This window comes from Rutidosis leptorrhynchoides, chromosome 8 (genome assembly GCF_046630445.1).
Source record: "Rutidosis leptorrhynchoides isolate AG116_Rl617_1_P2 chromosome 8, CSIRO_AGI_Rlap_v1, whole genome shotgun sequence".
Lineage (NCBI taxonomy): Eukaryota > Viridiplantae > Streptophyta > Magnoliopsida > Asterales > Asteraceae > Rutidosis > Rutidosis leptorrhynchoides.
This window is the reverse complement of record NC_092340.1, coordinates 273,713,670-273,723,740: the sequence shown is the minus strand read 5'-3', so window position 1 is coordinate 273,723,740 and position 10,071 is coordinate 273,713,670. Positions and strand designations below refer to the sequence as shown.

The 10,071-nt window shown below is 40.2% G+C and overlaps 1 protein-coding gene and 1 pseudogene across 1 annotated transcript; one reads left to right on the top strand and one right to left on the bottom strand.

Annotated features, from left to right (window-relative positions):
• The first annotated feature begins 2,558 nt into the window (after positions 1 to 2,558).
• Positions 2,559 to 6,825, top strand: LOC139864221 (cytochrome P450 CYP749A22-like; annotated as a pseudogene).
• Positions 6,826 to 8,282: 1,457 nt separating this feature from the next.
• On the bottom strand, positions 8,283 to 9,764 carry LOC139864773 (uncharacterized). The gene is made up of 4 exons (XM_071853341.1): positions 9,591 to 9,764; positions 8,764 to 8,867; positions 8,526 to 8,670; positions 8,283 to 8,446 (listed from the first exon to the last, which is right to left on the bottom strand). The coding sequence occupies exons 1-4, from the start codon at positions 9,607 to 9,609 to the stop codon at positions 8,409 to 8,411; spliced, it is 306 nt and encodes a 101-aa protein (XP_071709442.1). The 5' UTR covers positions 9,610 to 9,764; the 3' UTR covers positions 8,283 to 8,408.
• Positions 9,765 to 10,071: the final 307 nt, after the last annotated feature.

Here is a 10,071-nt window from a genome sequence, read left to right as displayed (position 1 = left end):
ATTTCGCATTCAGTTCTTCTATAAGAACTTTCTTCCCCAGATGATCAAAAGCCAAAGCGGCCAATTTGCTAAGCGCATCCGCTTTCTTATTTTGCCCCCGCATTATGTGGGAGATTTGAAAAGCTTCAAACTGGTCAGCGAGGTTATGAACAAGCGATAAATATTGCTGCATGGCAATGTCGTGCGCTTCAAAGTCCCCGCTGACTTGACTACATACCAGCTTTGAATCCACATAAGCGTGCAGAATTTTAACATTCAATTTATGCGCAATGCGCATACCCGCTAACAGAGCCTCATATTCTGCTTCGTTGTTCGTAACAGCAAAATTAAACCGTAGCGCATATGTATGCTCTTCGCCATCTGGACCAGTTAAAATTACACCCGCACCCGCGCCAGCTGCGCTGCAGGCACCATCGGTGTATAACTCTCATGGTGACAAAGTTGGTGCAGGCGTATCTTGATGTTCTGCTGATGCCTCGACATCCGCAGGTAACTCTGCTAGGTAATCCGCAAGTATTTGACCCTTAACAGCGCTTCGCGAAAAAAAATTTATTTCATGCTCCCCTAACTCAACAGCCCATTTAGCCATTCGGCCAGAGATTTCAGGTTTATACAGCACCTGAAACATAAGATGATTGCGTTAGTTAATGCGGTATTCCCGGTCATTGCCGCAAATTAGGTTTTTACCAACCTGCTTGATCGACTGATCAGTTAGAACCACAACTGGGTGTGCTTGAAAGTACCGGCGCAAACGCCGCGCTGTGTGGACTAGCGCATATACTAGCTTTTCTATTGGTGCATAGTTTACTTCGCTTGCTGTCAGCGTCTTGCTTACAAAGTAGACCGGCATTTGCGTCTGAGAAAACCTCAGCATTAATTGTATACGAAAAAAATAATTCATAAGTAAAAGGAAATGGATTACCTTTCCGCGATCTGCGATAAGAACCGAGCTGATAGCTTCTTTTGATGCTGCAAGGTACAGCGTAAGCGTTTCTCCTGTTACTGGCGCGGTGAGTGTTGGTAATTCAGCGAGCACCTTCTTCATCTCCTGAAAGGCTGATTCTGCTTCCTGAGTCCATACAAAGTCTTTTTTCTTTAAACAATTCTTCAAAGTATTGAAGAATGGCAATTGCCGCTCTGCGGCCTTCGACAAAAACCGCGTGATTGCCGCAAGCTTTCCGGTGAGACTCTGCACGTCTTTCTTTGTCTTTGGAGATGGAAAACTATCAATGGCTTCAATGTTTTTGGGATTTGCCTTGATTCCCCGCACTGTCACCACATGACCTAGAAACTTGCCTTCCTCTTCCCCAAAACTACATTTGAGCGGGTTAAGCTTCATGTTTATCCTGCGTAGAGACGCAAACGTTTCTAGGATGTTCGCGAGCATTTATTTTTCAGTGTTGCTCTTAATTACCAAGTCGTCAACGTACGCCTCAAGATTCCTACCAATTTGGTGTTTGAATGCAGCATCAATTACGCGCTGATAGGTTGCGCCTGCATTTTTTAATCCGAAGGGCATCTTCGTATAACAGTAAATACCTTGTGGCGTATGGAAAGCAGTCTTGTCCTCATCTTCCGCAACCATTAAGATTTGGTGATAACCCTTGTACGCATCTAGAAAACACTTGTACCGGAACCCTGACAGTGATTACACCTTCCAGTCTATTTCCGGAAGAGGGTAGTTGTCCTTAGGACACGCTTTATTAATGTCATTAAAATCAACGCAACCGTCAGCCTTCTTGACTAACACAGGATTAGCAACCCATGTCTGATAGCGTACTTCCCGCAGAATGTTTGCTTTGACAAGGTTATCTACTTCTGCGCACAACCAATCACTGCGTTCAAGAGCTATATGCCGCTTCTTTTGTCTAAGGGGCGTGAGTGATGGATTAACATTCAATTTATGTTCCGCAATATCTCGCGGAACCCCATTCATGTCTGATTCACGCCACGCGAAAACATCTGCGTTAGCGGATAATATTCCATACAATTTGGCCTTTGTTTCTGCTGACAAGCCTGCGCCGATTTTAATTCGCTTATCCGGATGTAAGCGGTTTGCTATGACTGTACTGCTTGCGAGTTGTTCTCCCATGCTGGGAATGTTTACAGGCACAACTGAACCACACAACTCGGTTGTTTGATGTGACGCAATTGTGGCAACCCCTCCCTTCGTAGGAAACTTAATCAAACCATGCACCACCGACGGTATAATGTGAAAACGTCGTATGAAATTTCTCCTAAGCAGCGCGTTGTACCTCGAAGTTGAACGAACCACGTAAAAGTCAACTAACTCGTGTCTAACCAATTGCGTATTCTTGTCATCCGCGAGTTCTATTATTAGTTCTATCCGGCCTAGCGGCCATGAGCTTTCTCCGGAGAACCCAGATAATGTAATATCAGACTGGCGTAGCTGCGTTTTAACTTCTGCAGGGAGGAAACGATAGCAATGCTCGTACATAATGTCAACGCCACTCCCGGTGTCAACATGCATGCGTTTAATTTATACTCCGCAAGTAGGGATGCGACACTTGATGATAATAGGCTCGTTAACTGCGGCAATGGACATTACAGGAGGAAATGCGATCGGGAGAAGTTCCCAGTCATGGTGATCATTGTACTTTCTCCTCTGGCTAACTTTCTCTGCGTCGACCATATTAATGGTTAAGTCGGCGTTTTTTGTTTTATCGACCGTCTGCCATGCGAAAGTTTTAACCTTCGACCCTTCCTCTGCGGAATTTCCCTTGTCCTTCTTAGGTGGCTTCAGGTGATCCAATTTACCTGCGCACAGCGCTTCAAGTACTCTTTCCATCAAGTTTTTGCATCGATTAGTGTCATGCCCGTAATCGTCATGGAATTCGCAATACTTTGTTTTATCCCGCTTACCAAATTCTGTAAGCGGAGTTGGAACCGCAAAGGTCGCGCACACTGGTTCGGTTGCCAAAATTTCTTTTGGCGTTTTAGACAAACTTTTAAGCAGCGCATAGTTCTGATTATTGATGCCGCGCTGATTATTGTTTCGATAATTGCCACTTGATTTCCCTTTATCATTCCTGATAGGACCACCTCTAGGATACCTTCCGCGAGAGTTGTTGCCACGATTTTGATCACGCGAACGATCATCATCGTCTTTCCTCTCGTTGCGTGAACTAGCTGTTGGAATATCATTATCTTCGCCACTCCGCATATAGTCATGACATTCATTAAGCGCTTCAGCATAAGTTGTTGGGACCGTATGGCGCAGACGCCTTACCAGTGTTGGATGACGTTCTGAGTTTATACCATGTATGAGTTCGGAAATCTGTTGCTCTGGCTTGAGATCTGGTATGCGCAGACACTCATTAGTATATCTTGTGAGAAATTCACCCAAAGATTCCTTGGATTTCTACACAATATCATGACATTCGATATGAGTGCGTTTGCGTGGCCTCTGATTCTGATATTGCAGCAAGAATTTCGTCCGCAGATCCATAAACCTGGCTATACTACCCGCCGGCAGTTTATTAAACCATTCACGAGCAATACCTTGCAGTGTCATTGGAAATATCTGACACGCAACCGGATCCACCCAACCTTGAGTGCGCATTGCGCCTTCAAAACGCTGTAAGAAGTCATCTGGATCAGTTAAGCCATTGTAAGTACCCAACGTATGAGGTATCTTTGGCGCAGATGGAAACAGATATGCAGTTATATGGGGAGGAAACTTATCAAAAGTAGTTGGTAGCTCAAAAGGTGGTTTAACAGGGTCACCTTTGAGCCCTGCGAAGAAACGCCTCATCATATCCTGAACAAAATCAGGTTGTGAAAATAGGTGGACCATGTCAGGAGGTGCCGCCTGCATAAATTGGCTTGCGAGATTCGCCTGCCCCTGAATATTTTTCCAGGACTGCCCTGGCGTCTGCGGATACAACCAAGGCTGATGCGTTGGAAAAGAAGGCAGGCTTGCCGGCGCAGAGTATACGAGTAGCTGAAAAGGTGCCTAAACCTGTGGCACAGATGCCTGCGAGACCTGAGGATATGCCGCTATAAGCCCAACCGTATGCGCAGTGCTTTGCTGTTCTGCGGTTATCGACGTCCAATGAGAATTGGCATCCGGAATGACACCGAACCCCCAACTATTAAGTAATGCCTGCGCATCCGCAGGAGTCAAAAACTGCGAAATTAGACGCGGTGGTTGCCATGGTTGCAGCGGTGTAAACGATGAATTCTGCTGAACACTCTGCGTCTGCAGAGGGATTGAAACCGTGGTACTATAAATAGGTACCTGGCCGCAGCATACCACGTGCGGGCCTACTGTTTCACCGCTAGTGCCTACCAAGATGACCCTTGGATCCACCGCGGAAAAATCCAACCGCGTGGTGGTAACTGGCGAGTTTGCCCTTGGCGGTGTAATCCCATCTGGATATATCGGCTTATACCTCTGAAAAGGCTCGCCGGATACAGGTGAAAGATATGGCGCGTATCCCGCCCCCGTAAACATAGCTTGCGTCTGCTGATTACCAGACGGCGTGTTTTGATTATCTGTTTGAGTACGTTCCGATGATTCCCCGGAAGTCATGATACTGTTAAAGAAAAAATTCAAAAAATTTTGTGAACAATAAACCTTATAATTCAAAACTTTAAAAGAAAAAAAAACAAATAAACATGTCTTGAATTAGTTCGGCTCTCAATGAAAGCACCACTTGATCATGCATATTTTACCACGGGGTTTAATATGCCTGCTCAACACGTTAGAAGGGTGGGGTTTAAGGATCTTAGAACAAGGCTCTCCGGTCCGGCTACCGTGAATAACCCTGGCCGACATGATGATGTCGGCGGGGTGGCCAAGTGATTAAGTCCACCTTTAATGACGATCGTCGATTAGAAGGCCCCAAATAAGGTCGTAGGTACTAGTTAATCAAGAAACTAACATGTTAACCTTTAGAAGATGCTCGGCAATGCTGGTTACGTAAGACGTGTATTAGATGATGGTTACGTAATGTGATTGTCTTTAGAATGATAGCTAGGGTTTGTATATATAGGCAAACCCTAATTCTAGAACCATCCAGCATAATGGCAATCCTTTCCATAACAAACTCCCCCGAATCACGGATGTAATTATGGAAAAGATATTTACTTGACAGCCAAGTAATCGCTGTACCGGGAACAAAGGCATTAGATACGAATCCGCATACCGCATAACGCGCATAAGCACACGCATACGCACACTAGTGAGTGCCCGCATACATATGGGATGCGCATGCGGGTTGCGGTATCATTAAATAGCTTCCGTAATCGGGATCATGTTGATATGCTGCTGCCGATGCTTATGTGGAACAAGATTTCTGCCACGGAGGATGATGAATGCACCCGGTCACCCAAGAGAGGAGTTTCGTGGTGTGCGTAGGCAACGTAATAATTAATTTTCTTACAAATGAATTATTGATCATTTTGATCTTTGTAGATTAGTTAATTAGTTAATGTGCTAAGTAGTTACGTTGATTTGTGCTAATTAGTTACGATGATTTGTGCTAATTAGTTTATGTGCTAATTGTTTTGATTATTATTTAGTTAATGTGCTACGCGTTTGATTTGTGTTATGTCGAGTGAAACTCATTGTATTGTTCAATCGGAGTGTTAGAGAATTCGCATTTTTATCTTGAATCAATAATATGAACGTTATTCACTTATTTGACATTGGAGATTGGCAAATTGCAATCCATGAAAAAAAAAAAATAATAAATAAATCATGATGGGCTCACCAATAAGTGGATAGTCAGAAAATAAATTTGTTTTATTAATACACGCTTGAACGTAGCAACGTACACCTACAAAAATAATTTATACACTATTAAATGTATCAATTTCTCAATTAAATATATCTACTACTCCGTACATTATTTAATTTCAAACTTTCAAATTGCAAATATTGGCACATAGGTTTGTGATATAACAAAAGATAAATAAGTTTTGGACATTTGTACTGCTTTCAGCCCAAGTTGTAGCCCGATGCCTAGACGATACAAGATCATAGTGTACCCATTTTAGCCCAACCTTTATAAACATAGATAGTGGGTGAAAAGTAGTGGAAAGAAATTATATAAATCTTTGTGTTTACGAGTTTTTGTTTAATGTAACAGAAGAAAAAAGAGAAGTGCGAAAAATAATTCTTTAAATATTCTTTTGTAACTAATTCTCAAAAACAATTCTTTAGTTTTAAGTTGTCTATATAGCCGAAAACTACAAAACAAGATATTGGAAACACTAAGGTGGTCACTGATTCATTGACATGCAAAATCGATCTATGAACTACACGTACGATGGACACATCTCACACAATATATTTTCAAGAATTCAACCGCATGTCTACTCATGGGGTCAAAATCTATGACAAGTGTTTTGTATACACGAAAGTTAATTGACAGTGTCGAGATGTGTAACAAAATGCTTACAAAGGACAACTTTTAGTTACAGAACCGGAGTATGTAAAAGAAGTACTAAACAACCGAGAAGGAGCTTATCCAAAAATATTAAAGATATGGTAGGGTACACGAAGAAGCTCTTAGGCGAATCAATTATAACAACTGGGCAAAAGTTCAAAAATTGACCAACCACACATTCAATTCCGATAGCTTGAAGGTGATATGTCATAGCATTTCACAAACTTAACTGTACAATACACAGAAAATGATTTCAGAGAGATGAGCAGAAGCATAGAGACAATGCTCGAATAATGGAAGGACGAGGAGGGCCAAATTGGGCTGGTAACAACTTAGGTGATTTCGATAACGGCTTTTAAAAGTTAGTTATGTTGAAGCGAAGCACATTGTTGAAGCGAATAACTGTTAAAAAAAAAAGTACACAAGTTAAGTTTTCGGGTAATAAGGTAAGATTCATGTTTTCCATAAGTAAATTGATTACAGACATTGTAAAGAAAAGATAGGAGGATTAGGGTGAAGGGGTTGATGAGTTTGTACCTTGGACAGTTTGTGACAATGGCAGACGATAGAAAACAAAAGGATCACGATAGAACAAATGATTAATGAGATCAAAACCACATACGACGCTGGTCATCTCATGACCACAAACTTGCTTTCATGGACCGTCTTTCTTTCTTCTAGCAATTAATCAAAGTCGGCAGGAAAAAAGTAAGCGAGGAAGCGCTCGAGTTCTTTGGGCGCAATATACCAACTACAGATGGCATTGCGAGGCTTAAAACAGTAGGCTTCAAACAGAAATGATATTCTTTGAATATCTTCATCTCAATTTTGGCACTTCATCATAATCCATAAATTTAAGGAAAGGATGCTTACCCTTTCGAGTAATTATGTTCACTACCCGGCTGTTGTGTTCATCCTCACTGCTAAGCAAGGTGTTCAAGTTTTACTTCATAGTGTTTAAATACATGGTTATGCATATCATCTATTATCAGGTGTTTAATTCTTTATGTGGTCCTAAGTCCTAACCAATCACCCAAAGGCTTTCATCTAACGAAATTTTTATACACAGTATCATTACACTATCTTAAACGACTCATAAATTATCTGGAAAATCCAAAGTGGCATAATCTAAAAAATGAACGGAAAAGTACTTCAAAAATAGTTAGCGTGACATTGGATGTACAGACCACAAAACTTAACATCACGGATCCAAAACTTATAAATTGAAAATGCCTCCAAACTATGATTACTTTGGCCCTACACATACTATGAATGAATATATACAATCATAATCATAGTTTTACTTAAACTACTGTCTAATTTTGGCGTAGACAAGTTTGGATTTGACTACCAGATGGCAAATCACCATGAGTAAATAATACATTATCAGTATCTTCGTTATACTTTCACCACCACACCAATTATGTGTTTTCCTAAATAGTGCGCCGTAAGTACTAACACAATGCACACTGGGCATGTTGAATCTACAAACCGCCAATGCCTCTACTGAAACGTATTATCCTTTCACACTTCTTCTTATTACCTACTTTTGATTTTGATTTTGAAAATTAGAAGATAGTGTTATAAGTTCAGAAAATAGCAATATGTTTCTGTTAATTTCCATTTCAGTCAATCTACTTCATTTTACCCATAATGCAAACACTACATTATTGTCAATCCGTCACTGGTCACAGTTGGTGAATACTCATACGTGCAACTGTGCATTCGACTAAAGGGAACATATGAGTTCACATTAAAAGATGTAAATAATGTATTGTAAGATTATAATACCTATAGCAGATTACCAGATAGGACTTCGTATAAGTTAGATAATCACAGATTATAAGAATTAAGAAATACAAAACATTTAGAACAATTTTTATACAATGACACAAGAGAAATCCTTTTTACAGAACTTTATTGTTATCATCTGAAACTGTTGAGAGCAATATTACGGCAAATTAGAATTTATGCACCTGTTTCTGCAACCTTTTAGCCTCCACAGCAGGATCCGCATGCTGGAAGTGAATCTACATAGTGAAAGAGAGTCATTAAGACTGTTGATATAATGATATTTCATAATTATAACCAAAAATTCAAATAACATACTGTGGTCTATGCCTCTAACGTTGTCTAGTCCACGTGGAGGCCTGCGTGGGCCACCACCACCATATGGACCACCTCCAGGACCGCCACCGCCATCCCATTTCTTGCTGGAACCAGATAATTTCTTGTAACCATCAGATTTCTCCATCTACAAAAGCATTGCATATAGAGTTAGTTATTCGATGAGCATTGCGTATAAGTTGGGTTGTTTACAAAGATAAAGCATAGGAATTAATATTACCGAAAACATAGTGGCGAAGAACATAGTAATGAAATTGACAACCGCCCAAAACAAATCAATAATTGTCCTGAGACGCCATATGGATCGATTGGATTTTACAACACCTGAAAAATCAACACAATTGTAAGTTCAACACGTACACCTCTTGTAAATCGGATTTTTACAAGAGGTAGATCATCTTAACTAACAGAAACAGACGGCGCCGTTTAACACTCAACAAAAATTATAATGAAGCACACCACCCGGGTTCAATTCCTGGCTATGCCAAATTGTTCAAAAAGAGAGTGTGACTAGAGGTGCGTATAATGCGCAATTCACCCGGTACCAGGTCTCGCGCTCGGGGGGCTTGATTACCCGAGGTTTTACCTTCTATGGGGAGCCAATGTGCTCGTTCATAGGAGGGTTTCCTCGCTTACCCAAAAAAATATACATCAAGTTACAACTCTTAGGATTATATTTCAATTTGTAGGCAAATTGATATTTAATAAAAATAAAAAGATATTTGTGGTGTTTATCATATCATATGAGCTTTCACAAAAATTTAGGTCATCCTGCAATTTACCTAGGGCTAAATAAGGTAAAGATTATTTGGCAAAGGATCTAATCCTTACCTTACCAATTAATGAAATCAAATGCTCCAAATTGAAAATATTGATTACGAAATCAAATGCTATATACATTTTTTCGTCTAAAATTCGCCCATCTATAACTAATTTTATTTATAATCCACAATCAGAAGTATTTAAACGAAACGCAATAAATTCAACGATGATGAAATCAAAATTCGAAAAACGAAATGAATTTGCTGAAGAAATTGCGGAACGCACCTCTTTCGACGTATGCCATTGTATGATATCACCGTTTTCTTGAGTCTTTCCTTTGTTTATCCTTTTTTCAGATACAAAATGGTTTTTAATTTTTGTTTTATTTTCTTTATTTATCACCGTTTTCTAGAGTCTTCCCTTTGTTGATCCTTTTTTCAGATACAAAATGATTTTTATTTCTTTTGAAAAATGCTACTCCGTATTTTGATTAGGAGGAGGTGATTTTATATAACTGACAGAAACGGACGGTGTCGTTACAATATAGAAAAAAATTCGACCCGCGTTGCTGCAGTTGTATTCAATGCGCGGTCGAATTTGAATATATGTTGTTTGGTACCTGATATATCTAATAGGTTGAGTTGTTTGTTGTACGTGTATGTATATGTATGAAATATAACCCGCAATATTTAGTGTTCTTTTAACGATGTCTATTTCGCGTGTAGTTAGTCCCGTTGTGTTCGTTATATTTTTTCGAGTTGAACGG

What these genes read in the sequence shown, in the direction of transcription:
- LOC139864773 (XM_071853341.1), bottom strand. An exon ending in TCTTCGCCACTATGTTTTCG is followed by an intron (nt 8,671 to 8,763) that starts GTAATATTAATT and finishes ATGCTTTTGTAG; the next exon opens with ATGGAGAAATCTGATGGTTA. An exon ending in CGTTAGAGGCATAGACCACA is followed by an intron (nt 8,447 to 8,525) that starts GTATGTTATTTG and finishes TTCACTATGTAG; the next exon opens with ATTCACTTCCAGCATGCGGA.